Source organism: Epinephelus fuscoguttatus, linkage group LG3, assembly GCF_011397635.1.
Source record: "Epinephelus fuscoguttatus linkage group LG3, E.fuscoguttatus.final_Chr_v1".
In the NCBI taxonomy this organism is placed as follows: Eukaryota; Metazoa; Chordata; class Actinopteri; order Perciformes; family Serranidae; genus Epinephelus; species Epinephelus fuscoguttatus.
This window is the reverse complement of record NC_064754.1, coordinates 29,152,802-29,175,102: the sequence shown is the minus strand read 5'-3', so window position 1 is coordinate 29,175,102 and position 22,301 is coordinate 29,152,802. Positions and strand designations below refer to the sequence as shown.

At 42.5% G+C, this 22,301-nt stretch overlaps 5 protein-coding genes across 8 annotated transcripts; 3 read left to right on the top strand and 2 right to left on the bottom strand.

The window, feature by feature from the left end:
- Nucleotides 1–1,763: 1,763 nt before the first annotated feature.
- On the bottom strand, nucleotides 1,764–6,132 carry LOC125885423 (calcium homeostasis modulator protein 1). 2 transcript variants are annotated; one of them, XM_049570930.1, is made up of 3 exons: nucleotides 6,005–6,132; nucleotides 4,264–4,851; nucleotides 1,764–2,832 (listed from the first exon to the last, which is right to left on the bottom strand). In XM_049570930.1, exons 2-3 carry the CDS (start codon nucleotides 4,807–4,809, stop codon nucleotides 2,326–2,328), a joined length of 1,053 nt encoding a protein of 350 aa, XP_049426887.1. In that variant the 5' UTR covers nucleotides 4,810–4,851; nucleotides 6,005–6,132; the 3' UTR covers nucleotides 1,764–2,325. The 2 variants fall into 2 exon arrangements, with proteins under 2 accessions (XP_049426887.1, XP_049426888.1); XM_049570931.1 differs by lacking the exon at nucleotides 6,005–6,132 and having other exon boundaries at nucleotides 4,264–4,973.
- A 737-nt stretch (nucleotides 6,133–6,869) lies between these two features.
- Nucleotides 6,870–11,137, top strand: LOC125886337 (inositol 1,4,5-trisphosphate receptor-interacting protein). Of its 2 annotated transcripts, none has more exons than XM_049572456.1 (2): nucleotides 6,870–6,998; nucleotides 7,350–11,137. In XM_049572456.1, exon 2 carries the CDS (start codon nucleotides 7,362–7,364, stop codon nucleotides 9,264–9,266), a length of 1,905 nt encoding a protein of 634 aa, XP_049428413.1. In that variant the 5' UTR covers nucleotides 6,870–6,998; nucleotides 7,350–7,361; the 3' UTR covers nucleotides 9,267–11,137. The 2 variants fall into 2 exon arrangements, with proteins under 2 accessions (XP_049428413.1, XP_049428412.1); XM_049572455.1 differs by having other exon boundaries at nucleotides 6,899–7,080.
- zp3c (zona pellucida glycoprotein 3c) lies at nucleotides 9,638–12,771 on the bottom strand. 2 transcript variants are annotated; one of them, XM_049572457.1, is made up of 8 exons: nucleotides 12,183–12,771; nucleotides 11,998–12,104; nucleotides 11,758–11,861; nucleotides 10,672–10,852; nucleotides 10,469–10,589; nucleotides 10,307–10,395; nucleotides 10,064–10,137; nucleotides 9,638–9,846 (listed from the first exon to the last, which is right to left on the bottom strand). In XM_049572457.1, the coding sequence occupies exons 1-8, from the start codon at nucleotides 12,726–12,728 to the stop codon at nucleotides 9,677–9,679; spliced, it is 1,392 nt and encodes a 463-aa protein (XP_049428414.1). In that variant the 5' UTR covers nucleotides 12,729–12,771; the 3' UTR covers nucleotides 9,638–9,676. The 2 variants fall into 2 exon arrangements, with proteins under 2 accessions (XP_049428414.1, XP_049428415.1); XM_049572458.1 differs by having other exon boundaries at nucleotides 11,738–11,823.
- Nucleotides 12,772–13,380: 609 nt separating this feature from the next.
- On the top strand, nucleotides 13,381–18,752 carry LOC125885686 (ras-related protein Rab-40C-like). Its single transcript, XM_049571387.1, has 6 exons — nucleotides 13,381–14,087; nucleotides 14,189–14,249; nucleotides 14,346–14,406; nucleotides 14,493–14,570; nucleotides 14,777–14,999; nucleotides 16,659–18,752. The coding sequence occupies exons 1-6, from the start codon at nucleotides 13,934–13,936 to the stop codon at nucleotides 16,958–16,960; spliced, it is 879 nt and encodes a 292-aa protein (XP_049427344.1). The 5' UTR covers nucleotides 13,381–13,933; the 3' UTR covers nucleotides 16,961–18,752.
- Nucleotides 18,753–18,909: 157 nt separating this feature from the next.
- On the top strand, nucleotides 18,910–22,229 carry wfikkn1 (WAP, follistatin/kazal, immunoglobulin, kunitz and netrin domain containing 1). Its single transcript, XM_049571389.1, has 2 exons — nucleotides 18,910–20,305; nucleotides 20,406–22,229. The coding sequence occupies exons 1-2, from the start codon at nucleotides 20,045–20,047 to the stop codon at nucleotides 21,921–21,923; spliced, it is 1,779 nt and encodes a 592-aa protein (XP_049427346.1). The 5' UTR covers nucleotides 18,910–20,044; the 3' UTR covers nucleotides 21,924–22,229.
- The last annotated feature ends 72 nt before the right edge of the window (nucleotides 22,230–22,301 follow it).

The following is a 22,301-nucleotide window of genomic DNA, read 5'->3' as shown; positions in this document are numbered from 1 at the left end:
ATCTAAGTGGGTTGCGGTGACATCAGATGGGCTTTGGCATCATTATTGAGCATCAACATCACAGGTCGATTCAGTAGCCTCCACTGCTTTTGCCAAACACAACAGATACATCATAGGCAAGCGTTCGGTTTGCGGATGAAACACAAACCCTGCTTGCAACTCTGACAACAGTACTAAAAGTTGTCGACCACAGCAACACCAGTGGGGCAGACAGAAAAACGTTTCGTTGGTTCACAAGCACAATTGCATCATCAGCTAAAAACACACCTTCAAGCCAGTCGTCCTGTTGTAATGAAGATGCAAATCCCTGCCATGCTGAGCTGACAGGTTGTCAAACCGAGCCAAGCTGAGTCAAATCAAGGCGGCACATGTGCATGGAAAAGGGCCATGTTTGTCTGAGGTCAATTAAACTGTGAGCTTCAATGTTACATTAAAGAAAATATGTAACTTTAGGTGAGCAGGAACCACTGTGGCCACCTAGCGGCAACTTCCAGGGCTGAAAAATAAAGCAAACGCACAAGTGCCAAATACTGCAGTTCCTTTGATGGCCACTTGAGACTGGCTCCGGAAGCGAGTCAATCTCCATAGACACAGATGTCAAAAGAAATAAACATACTTAAAGTCTGGTGCCAAAAAAGTTTTGGTCTCTATTGCTAATTTCAACATTCATGACAACTGCGTGGGGGACAAATTTTTATATATCTCACTCATTTACATTTAATTAAGACTTAGAGTTACACATATGTAAATGCGGGGCCTCTTCAGTGACAGACTGTGAGGTGTCACTACAGTCTATAAGTCAGATCCACCCCTTGCTCCTCTACAGCTCCACCCTCTCGTCCAAATAAGGTCACTTCTGGCTCCAAAAAAAAAAAAAATTGCGTATTCCAAAATGCTAAACTCAAAGCTTCAAGTCCACAAACCAATGGGTGACGTCACGAAAGCTACACCCATTATTTTATGTCGTCTATGGTGGCCACAAGTGTTTGTTACAGGATCATATTAAATGATAAAATGTAGTGTAACAGTAGCGTACATATGGAAGTGCCACAAAGTCTGAAACGGGACTCATTTATGTCAGTTACACAGCATTATCTAGCTAGCTAATGTTAGCTAACGTTAGCTAACATGGTCATACCCAGGCTGCCAAAAGTACAGCTCAGCCTTGCAGCCAGTTTTTCCCAGTGGGAAAATACCCTGGTGACCACAAAGCCTTTCCCCATAAGCCCACCATTATAAAAGAGACGTCTGTAAAACTGTTGACAGGACACCTCAAACTGCGAATAAGGTCAATTAAGACTCTTTCTATTATGTATTTTGGATCCATGGAGGTATAGGTACGTCAGGGCCAGCAGGATAAAAACTACTGTGCATATTCAGTGGGCCGAATACCACGGAAGTAAACCCAGAAGTTAGAATTTTTTTTCAGCATATGCACCAAGTGAGCAACTCCACTGGAATGAAGAAGCGTCATCTTGGTGTTCGGTGTCTAGGTATTATTATAAATCTATGGTCATACCAGACAGAACAAGACTGTAGCAGCAAAACTTATGAGTGTATTGAATTAAGCAGTGAGTGTTTTATTGCTTGCTAATTAAAGTCTTGACTTGTAAGAGAAAGATTGTGTTTTTCTTCTATTAAAGGTGATGTAGTCTTTCTTTAAAGCAGAGAGCAGCAAGGGCTGAAAGTGCATGAGGCTCTTCTCTTTGCTTAGGCTACATGACACACGTTAACACTTTGCTTTGTGCCCCGGGGATATTTATGGTGTCTCTGCACTGGAGGGCAACACAAACATTCACTAGTGTTAATATATCACGAGAACTCTCCTGTGGGCTGTAATAATGCTTCACTATCAGCCTGATCATATCATCAGCTCTATGTTTGCTGCCTAGAATTTACAGACTTTAGATTTTTGCCAAGCTCTGTCCCTCAGAGAGCTGTGGCAGAGTTTGTTTTCAGTAATTCATGACTTGTAGATAAAAATGTTGCGGCAACAGTAAAAACAACAAACAGGTTTTGGGCTACACACCCAGAACTTGACATCTTTTTAGTTAACTGAACTATATGTGAACCAGGAATATGTTAACAGTGTCATTATGCTAACATATTGTGCCATCAGTCAAATTATATACCGCACTGAAATCAATCAATATAATGTAATATAATAATCAATATGATCTGGGCATTGAAATAAATCAACTAATCAACATTCTAATTCAACTAAGTTTGACAAGTTACTATTACAAAAAGAAACAAAATGATTCCCGAATTGACTGAAAATAAAAGACGAGCCAATCCAAGCTGCTCTTTGTCCTGTTGAACTTTTCAGACCTTACTGTAATACACTGCCCATTCCTTTTTCTCCACCTCATGGGTGTGTCCCTTTACAAATCCATTCGCTGCTCCATTGGCTTCTCCATTCAGTCTGCCATTGTTCTCACCACCCATTTGGTCCTTTCTCAGAGCCAGAGCTGGCTTACAGGTGTGCCAGTTCCATAAAATTTTATTCATATCATCCTGGGCCCTGATACCCAGAAGCTTGTCTTCGTCGCTTCTCCTCTTCTCCTCGTCTTCATCATCACTGTCTCTCGAGTGGTGGTGGTGGAGGCTGCGCATCTCCCCACTGATGTTCTCGAAGTACTGGTGGATGCAAACCTTGGCGAAACTCTTGGCGTGCTCTTTACAGGTCTCATCGAACACTTTGCGCTCAATGTCAATGTAGTGAGACCAGTACTTGGTCTTGAGAAAGGCGGCTTGAGTGAAGCAAGGTCGAATAGCTCGGATCAGGAAGGCCGTGAAGGTCATCATGAGCAGAAACATCCATCCACATGCCTGTAAGATATAGACATTGATAAATGTATTGGTGTGGCAACATGAAGAAAACATACATAGGTGTAGATTTAGGACGCAGGGGACACGTCCCACTCAGTACTTAAATGTGCATTTGTCTCCCCTACTAAAAACATGAAAGTAGCAGAAAACTTTTCATTCATTCATTTTCCGTAACTGCTTATCCTGTTGGGGGTCACAGGGGGCTGGAGCCTATCCCAGCTGACATTGGGCGAGAGGCAGGGTACATCCTGGACAGGTCACCAGACTATCACAGGGCTGACACATAGAGACAGACAACCATTCACACTCACATTCACACCTACGGACAATTTAGAGTCACCAATTAACCTGCATGTCTTTGGACTGTGGGAGGAAGCTGGAGTACCCAGAGAAAACCCACGCTGACAAACTCTGCACAGAAGGGACCCCCCCCACCCTGGGTTTGAACTAGGAGCCCTCTTGGTGTGAGGCGACAGTGCTAACCACTGAACCACCCTGCTTGATGCTTGATGTTTGATGCTCAAAGTTTTATGGTGGACAACCCCCAAGCCCCTGTTCAATATGTGTCCCCCCTCCCAATGTTGAAACGAAATCTACTTCCTTGAAAATACATCGAATCGGACTATATCTTGTGTTTTTGTTCTCGCACAGCGGAGGTCAAATAGTCCAACATGTGACCGAAAAAGCAAATCCAGGAGCTCCCTGACAGTTTCATTGCTCATTAACAGAATCTGTACATCAATAGACTTTTCAGAAGACGTTATTTTTAAGCCTGTATAATTGCCCTTCGGCTGATCAAAGACCTAAATAACAGTGTGGGTGTTTTTTAGATGGATTGAAATAGGTCCCAGTTCCATGAATAATAAATTTAGAGGCTTATCTCTCACTCTAATAAGCGAATGGGAAAACTTCAGTGATCTCAAAGTGCAAGGCTCAAGTCGGGTGGGGAGATTTGAGTTAACTACAGTTTTAGAGGAATAAAGCAGGGAAAATTTAATTTGCTTAGTCATCATGTCCAGTGATGAAGTTGGAGAAGTGCCTGCTGGAAGTGTTTCCAACTTTTGGCCATGCTTACCATACATATGTAAATTAACTGATTGATCTGACTATACTAATACTAATCTTTACATTGCAGATGCCCTTAATATTTACAACTGTGCTTTTTGTACCATGACAAGACTGGAATGAAACAACAACATGCTGTACCTGCCAAGGTTCAGGTGGCAAGTTAGAGGGGAGTTTTACGCGCCCAAGCCCAGGAGCTCATAGTGTCATCATCTGCCTATACTTCTGTTATTCAAACAGGCCATTTACCTGACTTTATAATGGTCTAATTGTCTCCAGGTCTGTCTCTGTCAAAGCATGCCAGCTAATGACCCCTCAGATTAAACACATTCACAGTAAAGTGGAGAAACCAAGTCAGCTGGCTACCTGTGATATACACTTGATGTATCGTGATGCTGCCACTCTTATTTCCTGATGCTCAAATAGATCTTTGCATGGAATCCTCGCCAGCAGTTTTATCTTCTCTGTCTCTGACAGCCCCGTCATCACACTGTAATTCCCAAACCTGTCAATGTCCAGGTTGACGCTGAACGCACAGAGGAAGCTCTTCCCATCCATGAGAGTGACAGACACCCACACCGCAGGTGCTATCAAGGATCTCTGCGTGATTGAGCAAAACATGTAGCGAAGGATTGTTGGATCCTTGCCACGCTTCCCTGTGGGTCTTTTCCACTCCTCTGCGAGCACTGACACATTATTGTTCAACACGAAACCCAACAGAAAGAACCATATAGGTGGAATAAAGAGCAGTCCGATCCCATAGGTGTAGTTGTACTCTGGCATACAGGGGCAGCTAAACTCAAAGGCAGAGTACATCTGTGCACTGGCTAGTGCCATGATACCACAGATCCCATTCATAAAGGATTCCTGGTTGGACTGGAGGAACTGGAACATCATACGAAACTTATCCATCTTGGGAGATGTGGTGGATCCTTGGTTCAGATGGAATTAAATCTGTGGAGTGAAGTACAATGGAAAGCTTCAAATCAATCAGTGAAACAGTGGTGGACAAGGCACCGCAGCACAGTGACTCTTGAACCAGTGTGCAAAAGAAATACTTCACCACGTCCCAAATTATGGTTAATATAGCAATCTGTCGCCCTGTGTTATGTTGAATTTGGAAAGAAAACTTTGTTTTTCTTGTAAGCCTCCACAGGGACCAAAAAACAACACTGGATACAACTGGATAAATGAGACTTTGATTATACTGCACAAATTGTTTGAGAGTTTGTAAACTGATGTTTTGATATTGTTGTACTGTTGTTTAATGCAATCCTCTTTGACTTCAATTCATCATCACTCTGCATTCACTGTGGAGGTATGTGAGAAAAGCAAAGTTTTCTTCCCAAATTCAACATGAAATGGGGTGCATAATTTACCCAAATGATCATTTGGAGGTGTAGTAGTAGTATTCTGTTATATTTGTGTACATTTTACATTGCTTTATATTTGTGTGACAGCACTTTGGTCAATGGCGGATGTTTTTAAATGTGCTATATACACTTGATTTAGTTTAATAAAGTATTTACTAGTGCTTTATAAAACATAAATAAAGAAATATAAGTGATGTATACACACACACACACACACACACACACACACACACACACATATATATATATATATATATATATATATATATAGATCCATAGGTCATGAATAAGAACAGTAACAACAACAAGAAGTCTGCTTAATAAGTCACTAACTAAGGTCACTAAGGTCCAAGAGCTTCTCACCTTCTAATAATCCTATAGCAAAATGTAGTCATCATTTATGTGTAAATAACTTATTAATACAGGGTGCTTACAATAATCTGAGTCTTTTAATAATACATTAAGTTGTTTATAAGTTTTGGTTGAGATGCTCGGCAGCCTTTTTCCAAAAAATTGGAGGTTCAAGAACCAGATAAACTTTAAAATACCTGACAGTCCAAAAGTCATTCATATTAATGGCTTAATACTGTCATATAAAGCTTTATTTACCGTTAATAAAGCTATTATAAACCCTTTATAAAGAGTAACTTATTAGAAAGTGGTGTTAGAGTACTATATACTCGTGGTGAACTATGACTTTTCTGCTAAACCATCACAAACACACAAACACTTACCTGTTTGCTTCAGAGTGGATTCACAGAAGAGGAAAAATTCATATGATGACACTGTCCATGGTAAATAACTTGCCTTTCTTTAAACTTATCAGACATCGTAGCTCTGACTGACTGAAAGGTGTTTCTCGAACTCTCTGTGGTGATATTCAAAGCCGACCACATCATCTGCCATCAGGCCCCGCCCTCCACAGGTGTTTAGAGTGATGTAACAAAAGATTCTCATTCAATGCATATTTCTCAAAATTGAACAGTCGTCAGACAACACTTCTCCTTTTACAGTTCATATGAATGTTTTTCTCTTACTTATATAAATGTACTATGTGTTAGTGTTAACTTAGGTTACCTGAACCTCAGGGATGCAGTGCTTTTCACAGATAGTCAGAACGATTCAGACATGCAAAAATGGTCTCCAACCATTCAAATATCTGTGGCTTTGGCTGGAAAAATTTGGTTGTTGTATAAGAGGTGAAGGGTGAATGTGTTTCCACTTGTTTAATCAGGTAAAATAAGAGACAAACAAGCGACAATAGCTTATTGTCTGCAAAATATGACAACTATTAAATCTCCAAGGGATTATTAGTTAATTTCACATAGCCCTTTGAACTCAGCTGCACCCAGTGAATGAGGCAGAGCTCGACAAACCAGTTAGAAGCCCACAAGAGGATAAAAGGCAAGGGCCTACTCTCTCATTCATAGACACAAACCATCTTCAACACAGTAGCCTAGTATATGGTTCACTGCTTGGTCCTTCATAACCTGATATAATGTTTTGTAAAGGTTTATAATTCACTCAGTTACTCAGTAAATGGTTCACTTCTGACACTTCTGACTGTGCTGTTAAACTTACAGGAAGTCTGTGCTATCTGTTTTCTTCTGCGTATTGCGAAGGAAAGTGTCACAGCAGAGCACATGGGCAGGGTGTGCAGGAAATAAGTCATGACAGACAACCTACAACGACATCTAAAATAGGAAGAGATCACTGAGCCTGTGCAAGGTTAGTCTCTTGCTTCCTCCTTTGTACCTATTCACACATTACCGGAACGTCGCAAAGCTGAAATAATTCATCACTTGTTTTGGTGCGTATTCTTCTTCTTCTTCTTCTTTAATGTTAAGTGCAGTAATAAATTGTGTTTTCTATAAAGTTTTATCACAGAAATGAGTAAAGAAGATGCTTCAAGGCCATTGAGGAAGTGACTTTTTCTAACTTGGTTTGCATCATTATGAAATTTGCCATCAAGTATTTTTCATGTAACCTAAAGATTTCTATTACATCTTTTGTTCTGACAACACTAATGCATTTTTTCAAATTCACTAAGATTATTTGTGTCATTTGACTTATTCACAGACAGTATTGAAGATGCAAGATATTCTGCTGCGAGTTTGTGTGCTGGCTCTGGGTCTCCTAACGATGGATGACCCCGGGTTTGAGGAGTGGGATGATACTGTCACAGTGGACATGCAGAAGCATGAAGAGAGGCTGCTAAGAGGAGGAGAGGAACTGGACCACCAAATGACGCCTGTCAGTGAGGAAATAGCAAATACTCACGATGGTGGGCCTCGGGATGACGTAAAAAACATTCAGTCTGATCAACATGCGACTGGAAAAGATAAAATGCCAACCTTAGGAGATGTGGCTGTCACCAAACAAGATTCAGAGGAGGATGATCACAAGTCATCAGGAGGTGGACATTTTACAGCAAATTCAGATCCAAGCCAGCCACAAAACTCTGATAGTGAACCTGAGACTGTTCTGAAGACTTCCCAAACTGACCATGAGCAAAATGGAAACATGAAGAGTAAACAGGGAGACAACATCCAGACCGATAGCTCCTTTAGAGACCCAAGCAGACCACATGGGCAACAAGGAAAACCTGAGGAGAAGATGCTCAGCTCCAGCGAGAAAACTAGGGGCCGTGCTAGTCTTCTCTTTCTCTCAGAAAATGGAACTTTAGTGAAGGCCATCGCTGACTGGGATTTCCTCTGGTACGTATGGAACACACTCTCCATCATTTTCACAATACGCTTCTTGAGGAAATACCTCAGGAGGAATTCCCAGATGAAACAAGGAGAAACCAGGGCCTTCGCTGTGAAATGCTCCGCAGCTGAAGTACTGCTACCAAACAGTGACACTCTGCAGCGATTTCATTGTAAATGGATTCAAATCTCATCCAGTAACAAGTGGAAAGATTTTTTGGAAGGGTTTGCAAACGATCTACTGGAGGCCATGAGGACTGTCTGTGATAGAAATGACGGTATGGTGATTGAGGACTTTCAGATGGTGGATGCATGTGATATCATCGTCCCCTTTGCCCCACCTGATCCATATAGTTTCCAGCGTCTGCTGTGCAACTTTCAGGCGAATGACCTGCTGCCAGATATGCAAGTCTGTGGTCAAATCAAACTGGTGAAAAATAAGAAAATCCAAAATGGCTGCCCCTGTCAGTCGCCTAATTCAGATGATATGGTGTGCTTGCTGCACTGTGAGAGTGAGAAAGTAAGGACAAAAATCACTGATGCTTGTGATGACCTTCTTTGCATGAAGAAGTCCTCGTTCCTGTCCAAATCACAGGTCACCAGATGGTTTCAGAGCACTATCAAACAAGCATGGGATCAGATTTCACACAAGTACGAGTTTGAGCTGAACATTCGCTACATGGGTGCTCCAGGTGCTCTGGTAGTTCGGTTCAGATCAGGGAAGAGGATAAGCTTCAATATGAATCCTGTGGTTAAAGTCAACACAGATGCTCATTTCTTCATTACTCCTGGCTCCCCAAACAACTTGGATACTTTCTGGGCGCTCTCCCTGACCAAGTATGAAGATCAGTTTTTAGAGCACATCTCTAAATGCCTGCCTAAAGACTCATGCCACAGTCAAACTCTTGACATTGCACTTTTCCTCCACAAGAGACAGACAGCATTGTCAGGAGGGAGTGAGCTCAAGGAGTTTCATTTCAAAATTGCACTAATGCATCTGCTTCTGGCCAAAGACCCATCGCAATGGAAACCCAGCTATTTGGCTTGTAGGCTACGAGACTTACTGGTCTTCATGGAGAGAAGCCTGGAAAAGAAGCTGCTGCACCACATTCTCATTGGGAACCCTTTAACCCGGAGGGTTATTGAACTTCCTGCTGAGTTTACTCAAGCAAAGGCTGTGAATCTCTTCCATCCCCTTGTGGTACATAACTGCATCTACAGAAGTGCTGTGATGCATTTCCAGGAAATGCTAAGAAATGCACACATGCTTATACAGGATTATGTTTAGTGCAGGCAAGGAGGTCAATTGTTCAACTGAAAGGTCAGTTGACTTGTGCAATTTAAATTATGGTTTTAAGCTCTATTCATGAAATTATATACAAGGGTGTGTTTCTCATCATGGTAGATGTGAAACAGTTTAGGGGGCCTCTGACAGAAAATTTGAGTATCAAATTCCTGCATTCTAGTCATTTTGCAATTTGCTTTTCTGCATCCATGTATGGTTGAAATGTCTAGTCAGTATAATAGTCCCTGTTACTGTCATGTTTTTGTTGGACAAATGCACATGTTCTAAACATGACATGTCCCCTGCAACCACCCCTGAAATCTACACCTATGACTTAAGAGACCACATTGCAATATGTCAGTACAAGGTGAAATTTTATTTTAAAACTTTGATCAGTTTCACAGCAATTTCTTTTAGTAATCGTGGTCCCAGTTCTGTAGGAAGTCTTCGTGTTCTGCCATGTCGAGATCGTCCGACCTGAATGTATGGGGATCTGAGAATTTCATCCGAGGCTCAACCTCAAATCCGTCTCTGCTGCTCATGTCAACCTTCCAAGAGTGACTGGAGATCATATCCCTAGAAGCTGTTGAAAGATAATTTGAACCTTAAAATTTGTAATTTACAAATTAAGATTCTGGAAAATCATTGTCAAGGGAAAAGTGCTTTGTATTTACAGCAATATTTGTACATGACAGCAAAATGCTTTGTGAATTAATGCCCAGGTTAAGATCATTCAAAGTTACTGTCTCATACTGCAAGATTTCCCTCATGTCTTGTCACACAAGGAAGTTGAAACTTACACTTAGCCTTTGCTGAGGAACAGGTTGAGTCACAGCAGGTGCACACAGAGTCTGGACCGAACAGCGCCTTCCACCTAAATAAACAAAGTCATCAGGTCTTGAAATTTGAGATGGCAGGCTTAATGAAAGTTGTTGACAAAGCCTAATTTTTGCCATTGAGCACACATGTAACCATCTTACAATACCCTCAAAAGCAAGCTACATCCACCTGTGCATGGTTTACTTTAGCCAGTGTCAACTCACTTTTTGGTAGCCGCATCATAGTTGCAAGCCTTTGAGGTCGGAGTTGGAGCAAGTTTGCCCATAGAGATATCACAGTGCATGTAGAGTTGCTGAAAGACATTGATTTCAGTGTTAACATTTAATTTCAAATTACAGGGCTGTGCCACTTGTTCTTGACAGTACCTGTGATGCAGAGGAAAGCTTCTCCTTGAAAATTAAGGCGGTCACCCTGAATTTCTGTGCCATCTTTGAGGAAGTAGGGAGGAACTTTGACTGTGCACTCATCTTGCCTTCAACCATACATCTGCAATCAGAGATAATATACATGTTTACTGCCAACCACCAAATGACACACCCATCTTAATCTGAAATATTTCAGATCTTACCCATAGTTGTCAATTAATGCATGTTTAGGACTCGAGTTGGGGTCTGTGGAGGCTGTCATGAAGCACTTGTTGATGTACAGCCGCTGATCTCCAGACATTGTGCTGCTGGGTTGCCTGGCCTCAAAGTACATTGGCTGGCCCAAAGTGTAGGTTTTGGAACCAGTGATATCATTTCCTGATGCTGTGGCAAAGTGAGGAACATCAGTCACTGGACAATTTTAGATATTTAGAAATTAAGCAGGCTGCTACATTTGTTGCTTTGAAGTGGGATTACAAAAGCAGATTTGTAGAAATATTTGATCCCTGCCTGAGCTCTTAATCTAAATACATAACAATTAATACCTGAGTGTGGGGTACAGGCCATAGTATTGAATGCTTATTTTGCACACCTTTGAATGCTAAAGGGCAGATTAGAGACCTTGCTGTGGTGCTTGGAAAGTGGTTAATAAAAGAATTGAATTAACAAGTTTCTTCTGCTTTATTTAGCTCTGCATTTTGGTGCCAATGTGCAGGTGTGACTTCAGCTCAAATGAAGCTGCCAATGAAGTCAGTGTCCCACAAGCTTTGAAAGTTTTTCCCTCTAAAATCAAAACTGGAGAATTGATGTTAAAATTCCCAAATTACTTGCTGTTTTCAATTGAACCAATTTCTATCACCTCAGATGTTGATCCTGCTCTTTGTCCACATTTTAAGCTGCCATTTACATAACTGACTGAGATTGTACCATCTGTAGTAGTGTTTTCCAAACCTGGAGTACCCCTTGTTCTGCATGTTTTATGTCTGTCCCCTGCTCCAACACCTGATTCAAATGATCAGCTCCCCTGACACTAATCATTTGAGTCAGCTGTGTGGGAGCAGCAAGAGATTCAAACCCTGTAAGACAAGTGGTGCTCCAGGAGAGGTCATGGAAATGCTGATGCATAGCATTTACCCCATTTCTGTCCAAAATGGGAATCTTTTGAGCAACACATTTCTAGCCAGGTCTAGTTTAGATACTGTGCATTTGCAAGAGCCTAACAGCCTAACATGGTTAAATGAATCCAAGCAGATGTTCAGATCAACTCACATTTACAGCAGGAAACATACCATCTTGAAGAGTAAGGATGAAGCCGCTTTTCGGTTGGAGTTTTTTTGGAATGGTGCCTCCCTGTACTATGGGATAGAAGCCAACTTTGTATGAGTGAAACAACCTGTGGCAGTCAAGAATACAAAAATGATTAACAGCAATTATGACATGTGAGAGTTACATTAAATGCTTTAACACATTAAGATAACTTAAATCTACAAGTAAGCCTGTAGACTAAAGAAGCCAAGTTTAAATCTTACCTGGGATATTTACACTCCACAGTAACGTTAAATGGCATTTCTCTTAAAACTTCTGTGGTTGGATTGTAGCGCAGCGGAACCTTAACTGACCGATAATCTGTTTTACTCTGAAAAAAACATTTCTGTTGTGGTTTGTTAAAATGAGGCAGTTTTATGAAAATAGACAAATTAAGACTTTCACCAACCTCCTTGTTGAATCCACAGTCAGTTGTCAGAAGGTACAGCAGGTAGTAATGAGCTTTGGTCCCTTGGTTAACAGCACACTTGCCTAATTTCAAATATTTGTATGCACTACTAGTCTTGAAGACCTCTCTCTTGATTCTTACATACATTCTGTCAACATGGCACAGGACTTCTACCACCCTGGATCTGGCTGTCTTTCCAGCTGCTGAAGTAGAGGAGGCAGTCTTACGTAACCTCTCTTTGAGCCAGTCAGGGAGGGCTCTGGCACCTTTCTCTGGCTTGAAAGCCTCTTTCCGGTCTTCAGCAACTGGCACAGCCAGATACTCAGGAACTTTCTTTGCTTCAGGTATTTGTGGTTGTGATCTCTTCAAGAGTTTGCTTTCAGGTGCAAGGGCCTCCGCCATTTCTTCACCTATGACTGCCTCCATTCTCTCCCACTCTTGTTCAGGGTCTGGGACAAACAGGCCATACCCAGCTCCACCTCTGAACTGATAACAATAGGCAGAACAGAGCAGCAGTAACAAAAACCCAGCATGCCTCAGATCCATTTTCACTCCAGCAGCTGCCTCCCACTGAAGCTGATCCCCTCACCTCAACAGGTTGGATGTGAGAGTGGTGTTTCAGCTGGCTTTTATATCCTGCAATCAAGCAAGATTTCCAACAGCTGCTGCAAATGGCAATTGACATCAACCAACTTTGCTAAATAAAAAAGTACATAACATGTTGGGATTCTTTTTTTTTTTTCGTTATAAGAATGCTGTCTGGGGGAAAGAAAGGAGATATTACTTACACCAGTGTACAGATAATAATAATAATGATTAAAATAAAATAGAAATGAATAAAAACAAGGGTCATATTGGTAAGAAACTTTATCAAGCAAACATCTCTGGGTAAATCTTAGCCACCGACATGGATTTTTTATTGTGACAACGTTAGGAGCCTTAAAATAACTTTCAATTTCATTTAAAACAGAACTTAAGAAATTTAGCTTTATGAAAATGAAAGCATAATTAATCATACGTACATATTTCCTATTACATATGAGATCAATTGAATTCAAAGGACTGGTTGGATGTAGAAAACTTGGGCTTGTGATAATAAATTCAGCAAATTAAAATAAATGTAAATAACATGTTGGGTTTCTTTTATTTTGTAATTCAAACCCGGATGTTACGCAGCGAATGATGTCAATACCAGGAAGTTCCAACACAGTCCACTTGGCTAGACGCTGTGCTCGGAAGCTAAATAACCCTCGTTGGCGGATTTCTTTATAATCAAAGCGGAACTATCGCATTTGTTTTGGCAGCGTATCGTTTTATGTAGGAGTAAAAAGACGCGTGTTGAGTTTGTTTCATCTGTTTGTGCCAGAATGCGCTATTATCGTTGGTGTTAGCTGGCTAGCTAACAAGCTAGCTAACAGCTAGTTAAGGTTGTTTTGGTTATTAATGTGAACATTAACATCACATCGGCGGTGTCTGCACTCAGCTTCCACTGCGAATAACCTGCATTGAACGATTTATTTGATATAGTCCAGACGAATCAGGAAATATTGTATCTGTTTGAATTTATAAAGTGTTGAGTTAACGGTTAATGTAATTCGTGGGTAGTTAGCCAGCTAGCTGGTTAGCTAACGTTAACGTCAAACGGCGCTCGCGCAGCCCTACCTGCCATTGTTGGGGACCGTCTGGGTTGCCCCTTGCCCCGAAAAGTGGACGTCTGGCGAGCTTAAAAAGCTCTCTGTGAACCGGATCCAATGCGTGGGATGATGGGGACCCAGAGTAGCCCCGTCAAGAGTTACGATTATCTCCTGAAATTTCTTTTGGTGGGAGACAGCGATGTTGGAAAGGGGGAGATCTTGGAGAGTTTACAAGACGGATCAGTAGAGGCTCCATATGCCTACAGTAGTGGTGAGTAACCATCTCTGCTTTGGTGCAGTTGTTTTGAAATTGATCAAAATGCCTGGCTGGCCAACATTCACTAACTTTACGTGGATTGTTTGTAATCTCAGGGATTGATTACAAGACCACCACAATCCTGCTGGATGGGAGAAGAGTGAAGTTAGAGTTATGGTGAGTGTTTTTAGCAACATAGAATAATCAATCTAAAAGCATGACCTATAGCATGTTGATGTACCTAATGTTCGTGCTCATGTGTGTTTGTAACAGGGACACATCAGGGCAGGGAAGATTCTGCACCATCTTCAGGTCTTACTCCCGTGGAGCACAGGTGATGACTAAAAGAGTAACTTTTGTGTTTGTTCCTCATTATGCAATTCTTTATATATGTCAACATGTTTGGCTTTTATTCCACAGGGCATCCTGCTTGTGTATGACATCACTAACGGCTGGTCGTTTGATGGCATTGACCGCTGGATACGGGAAATTGACGAGGTAATCCCATTCAGTCCATTTCTGGTAGACAAAGATGTACAGGAAATGCATAGGGAGGGAGTATATCCTGTGTCTATATCCTTGTATTCCTGAGAAAGAATGTTGTGTATGAGTTAGTGCAGTAGCTTTTAGTAATCCTGTTCAAGAGATATTTGGCAACATTTCCTAAAAGCAGTTTTTATTTCCACATTGTCTTTTTCCATCAGCATGCCCCGGGTGTACCCAGGATCCTTGTGGGGAATCGGCTTCACCTGGCTTTTAAGCGGCAGGTGCCGACAGAGCAGGCGAGGGCTTATGCAGAAAAGAACAGCATGACTTTCTTTGAGGTCAGTCCGCTGTGCAACTTCAACGTCATCGAGTCCTTCACAGAACTTTCACGCATTGTGCTAATGAGGCACGGGATGGAGAAATTCTGGAGGCCAAACAGAGGTGAGCTGGTTAATATTTGTTGAACGCTAATTCTGTCAGATGAAGAGTGAAAGCTTTTTTTCTATCGTGGAAAAGGGTCAGTTCTTTAACACAATAAAATAAATATTGCAAAACTTTAAAGGTATTTTATGCAGGATTTTCCAAAAACCAAAAACATACAAACTCGTATAGAAGCAATCCATCTCAGGCATTACTTATGACCCACTAGTGTGTAGTGATATATTTTTCTGTTCAGGCCCTCTTCCTGTATTTTCTTATTCTCTGTGTTAGGAACATTTATGGGCGTGTACCCCTTCGGTGCTCAGGTGAGGTCGAGCCTTTATAGACAGGTAGTGACCAGGTGCCAGACTGTAAGCAGCAGGCATCCAAGAGACACAGGGCCCATAAAACGCAAACATAGCACAGCGAAACGTAAAAAATGAGAGTGAATCTGGGGTTGACTTTTACTTTTACTTTCACTGGTTGAGCATGTTTATAAACTGTAACTGACAATAATTCTGCATAGTATACCAAGTTTTATTTGTCCAGAATATGAGATATGCACTTCTGAAATTTCCCCTGTCATCCAAGTGCAATGGATATGAATTTAATGCCATCAGTACTCTTCAAAAACATTTCAGAGCTGCATTTGACAAGCTCAAACTGGAGGGTCGCCTGTTCGAGTCCCCGTCCGGACCAAATATGGAGTGTGGACTGGTGGCTGGAGAGGTGCCAGTTCACCTCCTGGGCACTGCCAAGGTGCCCTTGAGCAAGGCACTGAACCCCCCAACCGCTTGGGGCGCCTGACCAAGGCAGCCCACTCACTCTGACATCTCTCCACTTTGTGCATGTATAGGTCCTGTTTGTGCAAGTGTGTGTCTTTCAGACCTGTGTGTTAATGACAAAAAGAGTGAAAAAATTGAATTTCCCTCAGGGGGATTAATAAAGTATAGAAAATTAAATTAATTAAATTAAAAATTAAATTAAAATCAAAAGCATTGTGAATTCCCAGAAACAGTTCTCCAACTGCTCTTGAGAGTAATGAAATATTTATATCTGTTGATGAGTTACAACTTCAAGGTACTTTGCAATGCCAAGTTTAATTAAATGGCACTTGAGAATCCTCTTAGCCTATTCTGAAAAGAAATTCCTATTTACAATGATGCAGCCTCTGTAACTTCTTGTAAAAATTGTATGTTTTTTCCCTTACAAAATGGCATGAACCTGTAAATGTCACATAGTGGAACTACAGATCATCACCATAATCCAGTTATTTAAATCTTTAAGATCAATACATTTTTCTTTTTTCTATTTTCCTACTGGACAAAACAGATGAGTGAATGTAAGATATTTTCAACTTCACCTTGTGAAGGGACTGAAAATAAGGAGGAGAAAAATGCACTGAGTTAACAAAAGAAAGAATAAATAAAGATAACATGTATAAAACAACAACAAATTTCTAGTGCAGACAGTTCGAAATGTGCAGGGGTGAACATCTTTATCTGGCAGAGGGCATCAGCTCGGTCTCCACTTTTGTTGTGACGTCCAGATAGTTTATAGACACACTGAAAAGATGCGCTGAAAAGTGTTGTGGATGTCTCACGCCGGCAGTTTAACTTGAGGTAGTATTTGACATGACATCTAGTTGTAACATCCATGATCTCTGCTCTTGTTCCACAGTCTTCAGCCTCCAAGATCTGTGCTGCCGTTCCATCGTCTCCTGCACACCGGTGCACCTTATCGACAAACTGCCCCTCCCTGTGGCCATCAAGTCCCACCTCAAGTCGTTCTCCATGGCCAACGGCATGAACGCAGTCATGATGCACGGACGCTCCTACTCAGTGGCCAACAGTGCGGCCTCGGGCGGTAGCGGCGGCGGAAGCAAAGCCAACAGCTTGAAACGCTCAAAGTCCTTCAGGCCTCCACAGAGTCCCCCAAAGAGCTCGTCGTCATCCTCTAAGGGGAACTGTAAGATTTCATAGTGACGGAGTGGACCAGTGGTTGCCCCCATGGGCTAGTGTTAAATGTGTTGTTGCTCCAAAAGGTCATGAGGCCATGGAAGAGCACGGAGAGAGCCACCAGCATTCTTCACCAGAAACGGATATAGCTGTGAACTTACAGTGACCTTTGGGAACTAGCTTGGATGGTTGGATTGGTTTCTGTACTCTTTGCGCTTGCTGGTGCCATCTTGTGGATGTCCGTTTACCTGTACCCTTGACTACGGAGGCTCACAGTGATCAAGTAGAACAAGATTTCCCTGAGACCAACAGATGTGAATGGATTATCACTCAACCTGTTAACACTACAAATGAGTGGAGGGACATTAGCTAGCTTTTTAATTTGGAAAAAGGATGGTTTATTGTATTTAAAGTTGTAAATATGCTGTATGTGCTTGTTCCTTTGGTCTGTGTTTGGTGATTGGTCTCGGAGGGGAGCTTCTTATGCTTGTTTTGAATGTTTTGGGAGACCTGTTTTGGTGTACAACTTGTTTGTGTGTCTTATGCCCTTTTGTCTACCATGGAAAGCTCCCTTTGCAACGTCTAGGGTGCGCTCCTTATTTAAAACCCACATTAGTTATATTTTAAACAAGACTTGCTTATATTGAATGTCATGAGAAGAGCATGGCAAGTTTCCCAGACAGACTTGTGCTGGATTTAAGAAAAATAACAAGACCATTATCCATCAGAAAACATTCTTAGTCTAGATCTACTCAAGCTGAGAAACTTGTCTAGCTAAGTTGTTTTGAAGACTTCCAGTGGTGCCCCTTTAATTTCTGCCCAAATGAATTCACCCTCTATCCTCCATCAGTCATCGGTTTGAACATCTGTTGACTTTCTCAGGCCATTTTTGCCCCAAATCTAATATTCTGAGTTGCATCATCGCTCTAACTGGTTTAAACCGACCGCATGATCAATTTAAATCCATCAACATGACTTGGTGCTGATGGGGAAACCTTGTACAAACTCAGATTGTTTGCTCAGTTGTGGCGTTTTGCCTTTAGAAAGCGCTGCAACGGTGTCTCGGTTCTTAACAGGAATTTGTAATTTGAATTGCTTTTTGGATATTTTATGTATATGCAATGTATTTATGAATGTAAGACAATATTCATCTGCGACTTTGCTGTGGCCATGTGGTAATATGTGGGACTTTAAGAATCAGAGGTGGAAAGATATTGGGCACATTTGCTGTTGTGATATTTTTATTAAGCGTTGATATTTTGTACTTTTGCTGCCTAAGTTTATCTTATTTTCTGACCCTCATAAAATGTATGTATAATAGGAGGGGTCGGTCATTTTATGGTGGAGAATAGTGTAATGTCAGATGAACTTGAAGACTTCATAAAGGGCACAGGAAATCAGAAAATCATTTTTTAAATCAGAGATAACTGGTGATTTCTTTTAATAACTGAAAAAACTGCAGAAATACTTTTATTCAGATACAAATTCTCAGTTGTCTTTCCACCTCTGATTACCATGTGCTGTATTAACACTTAAACATTCCCAGTGTCATGGCTACATGTCTGTGATACTGTCATGGAGGGCATAAAAAATTGGTGCATGTTTTCCTACCGGCGCCTGTTTTGTGTGGTGTATTGAGACCAGTCCAATGGGCTCACACGACATTTAAAGCACTATAAACGTTTGATAATGATTGTTGCTATCAGAGCTGTGTGTCTAAAGGTTTGGATACGGGATGAGTTATGATTTTGTCTCCGCTGAAAACAGACACCCAACCAAATAAAGGGTAAAACTATACACGGTTGTGTTTCCATCATCTTGTGCGCCATACTGCTGTGATTTTTTTCCCCATTCATTTATCAAGGTCATTGTGGGGGAATTGTGGGAATATTTTTGTACCCATTGTCCAGTTCGGGGCCGCCGGTGCCCAAGTGCAATAAAACCCGTGTGTGAGTGGGGGGTGCTGAATTGATTAGCCGCTCTCTCGGTATTGGCCAGTTTTGGATAACCGGCGCGTCGCCGCAGCGCATGAATGCAGCGCGGTCAAAAGTCAGCTAAAGGTTGCAGGGTCACTTGCAATGAAAAGATGAGGGGTGCTGCTTCTCATCGCCTCGGAGCTGCGCCGGGACAAAGATGAGTCGCACACTATTGAAAATGTGGCGCTTTACGCCTTCCCACCTGACCGAGGCATCTCTGAGCTCCGTGTGAATGAGGGACGGTGCTAAATTGACCGACGTCTAGACAAGAAGGACGTAAACAACATGTTTTGCTAGACATGATGCGACACGCCCCGTGTTTGGTTTCCACGCTTTCAGCCTTGCGCTCCAGCACTTTTTCTTTTACAATCTACTCTTTGGTTTGCGCAACTAAACTAATACGCGCACAAGTTTCTACTGCGTAAAACATCTGGACATGTCTCTAAAACCAAGGATTAAAATATAACCTACAACTGCAACAACGGAAAAAAACAGCTCATTACCTCATTTATGAATGACACCTCTATAAATTCTGTCTGGACACATTTAACGTTGGATTTCTCACCGGAATGTGTAGCTCCGTGCGTACGGTTGTTGGGACAGCTTGCCACCACGGCCCCACGTTTTGCTTTGATGTTTTTACAATGTTTGTCCAGTTGCTTAGCGCATGGTGCTGCTTCATAAGAGTTTCAGACACTGGACGACCATGGGGGCGGTCAGAGGGGCTGCCCTTTCCACCTCCATTCACACTCTGAAAGGCTGATGTTGCGTCTTTCTCTCTCATTGTGCGGTTTCGTTCGCTTATTTCGCTGCTGGGGGAAATGGAACCTGAATGAGAGTTTGCCTATTGTTGCAAGAGTTTTGTTTTTGATTATCAAGGCAATTATTTCATGCAACACAACTGCATTTTTAATCGCTTTTTTTTGCCTGATATCTTGCTCAGTAAATGTCCAGCGCGTGGGAGCTCGTCTTGGTCTTTGGGATTGTTACAACTCTACACTGTGCGCACGTTTAGCTCTTTTCCACAATGTTTACACACAAAACGGACCCCATTTGAAACCGACAGTCCGAATTTGAACACCTAAGGGAGGAATGGATTTACTCGGTGGGCGACTCATGCAAAAGAGCAATAATGTGTGAAATCCCTTTACAACTTTTGGAGGCTCGATGTGTGAGGGATCAAAGTTGGCATAATGCACCCAACTCGAATAAGATCGGATGGATACGTGCGTATTTGTTGATGCTCTTCATTTGGGAATTACCCGAACTTTCTTTGTGTGCAAGTGTGGCAGGATCCAAAGTTGCACACGAAGGATTTTGTCCCAACAAGCTGAATTCTAATCTCTGGGTTGATGCACAAAGCACCTGTGAGAGAGAATGCAACATCGATGAGGTGGTATTATTTATATTATTCTCAATAATGCTTAATTAATATTCATCAGCTCATTTTTGTTCATTTAAAGCTGCTAATAAATGCTGTGTTGTGTGTGCAGGACTGTGCTGACTTTGAGAAATGCTGCACCAACGTGTGTGGTCTCAACAGCTGTGTGGCTGCACGTTTCTCTGATGGCACCCCTGCCCAGCCAGATGGGCAGGGTGGAGAGGGAGGAGGTGATGCCCCCACCTCCACGGCTACCTGTGAGGGCTTCATCTGCAGCCAGCAGGGAGCAACCTGTGACATCTGGGATGGACAGCCCATCTGCAAGTGCCAGGACCGGTGTGAGAAAGAGCCCAACTTCACCTGTGCCTCAGATGGCCTCACCTACTTCAACCGCTGCTACATGGACGCAGAGGCCTGCATCCGTGGGGTGACTTTAACTGTGGTCACCTGCCGCTTCTACCTGGCCGGGCCCCACACCAGCCCACTGCCTCAGGACACTACAGCGAACCCCACTCCGACATCCTCCCAGGAGGACCCTATGCCGCCCACACTGTACTCCAACCCTCACCACCAGTCCATCTATGTGGGAGGCACAGTCAGCTTCCACTGTGACGTTATTGGAGTCCCCAGACCTGATGTGACATGGGAGAAACAGAGTGAACGGCGTGAACGGCTGGTCATGAGGCCTGACCAGATGTATGGCAACGTGGTCATCACCAACATCGGTCAGCTTGTCATTTACAATGCACAGGTGTGGGATACAGGTATCTACACCTGCATTGCACGGAATTCTGCAGGAGTTCTCCGTGCAGACTACCCACTGTCTGTCATCCGCCGGTCTGATGATGACTTCTCTGAGGATCCTGAGATGCCCATGGGGCGGCCATTCTCACCAGCAGACTGCCTGGCTGAAGTGGACGTGAGGGTGTGCAGTGGTGAGCGCCATGTGGACTGGTATTATGACAGCAAGCTGGGCTCCTGCATGGCCTTCAGCAATGGTGGATGCGACGACAGCCGAAACCGCTTCGAGACTTACGAGGAGTGCAAGGCGTCCTGTCAGAGAGAGGGGATGGGTATCTGCTCCCTGCCTGCTGTTCAGGGCCCCTGCAAATCTTGGGAGCCACGTTGGGCCTGGAATTCCCTCCTCAAACAGTGCCAAGCCTTTGCCTACGGTGGCTGCCATGGGAATGCCAACAGCTTCCATACCAAGAAGGAGTGTGAGGCAAACTGCCCACAAGCCAAAAGAAAACCTTGTAAGACATGTCGCGTGAAGGGGAAAATGGTGCCCAGCTTATGCAGGAGCGACTTTGCTATTGTGGGGCGGCTGACAGAGCTGGTGGAGGATCTGGACTCGGGGTTAGCCCGCTTTAGCTTGGAGGAGGTCCTGAGAGATGAAAAGATGGGCTTGACTTTCTTCAATACCAAGCACCTAGAGGTGACTATCGCCAAGATAGACTGGAGCTGTCCCTGTCCCAACATCACCATGGAGGAAAACCCATTGCTGGTGATGGGTGTTGTTCAAGAGGGCATGGCCATCATCCAATCAGACAGCTACGTCAGAGCCATAACTGAGCGCAGACTGAAGAAGCTGCGTGATGTTCTGAATAAAAAGACCTGTGAGGTATTGTAGAAGTCCCAGGACTTGGACTTGTTAGCCCACATAGCGTCTGTGGTCACCTTTACCTTTAGCACTGAAGATAAGCATCAGAACTGCAACAAGACAAGCTGATATTTAATAACAACTCTTTAAATCAAAAGACAAAAATATGTCAAATTTTGTACGTTAATGGCTTTATGAGAAATGACTCGTATGTACAATATATATTCATTACAACACAGGTTGTACTACATTCCAGATGTGTTGTGTGTCCATTAATAGCAATGCTGAAATGTGCTTTTTACATAAGTTGAAATAGATATTCTCTCTTTTGACATGTATTCTCTATGTTTCTGAAAAACATGATAGCAGCCACATAAGTTAATCAACAAGCTTGTGATGCTAAAGAAA

Excerpts from the sequence above, each read along its gene's own strand:
- LOC125885686 (XM_049571387.1), top strand. The coding sequence starts at position 13,934 with ATGCGTGGGATGATGGGGACCCAGAGTAGCCCCGTCAAGAGTTACGAT. Across the intron at positions 14,571-14,776 it reads GGATACGGGAAATTGACGAG|CATGCCCCGGGTGTACCCAG; the intron begins GTAATCCCATTC and ends TTTTTCCATCAG. Across the intron at positions 15,000-16,658 it reads ATTCTGGAGGCCAAACAGAG|TCTTCAGCCTCCAAGATCTG; the intron begins GTGAGCTGGTTA and ends CTTGTTCCACAG.
- zp3c (XM_049572457.1), bottom strand. The coding sequence starts at position 12,728 with ATGGATCTGAGGCATGCTGGGTTTTTGTTACTGCTGCTCTGTTCTGCC. Across the intron at positions 12,105-12,182 it reads ACTGTGGATTCAACAAGGAG|AGTAAAACAGATTATCGGTC; the intron begins GTTGGTGAAAGT and ends TGTTTTTTTCAG. Across the intron at positions 10,396-10,468 it reads AGCTTTCCTCTGCATCACAG|CAACTCTACATGCACTGTGA; the intron begins GTACTGTCAAGA and ends AATGTCTTTCAG.
- LOC125885423 (XM_049570930.1), bottom strand. The coding sequence starts at position 4,809 with ATGGATAAGTTTCGTATGATGTTCCAGTTCCTCCAGTCCAACCAGGAA. Across the intron at positions 2,833-4,263 it reads ACATCAAGTGTATATCACAG|GCATGTGGATGGATGTTTCT; the intron begins GTAGCCAGCTGA and ends TATATCTTACAG.
- LOC125886337 (XM_049572456.1), top strand. The coding sequence starts at position 7,362 with ATGCAAGATATTCTGCTGCGAGTTTGTGTGCTGGCTCTGGGTCTCCTA.
- wfikkn1 (XM_049571389.1), top strand. The coding sequence starts at position 20,045 with ATGTGTGAAATCCCTTTACAACTTTTGGAGGCTCGATGTGTGAGGGAT. Across the intron at positions 20,306-20,405 it reads GAGAATGCAACATCGATGAG|GACTGTGCTGACTTTGAGAA; the intron begins GTGGTATTATTT and ends TTGTGTGTGCAG.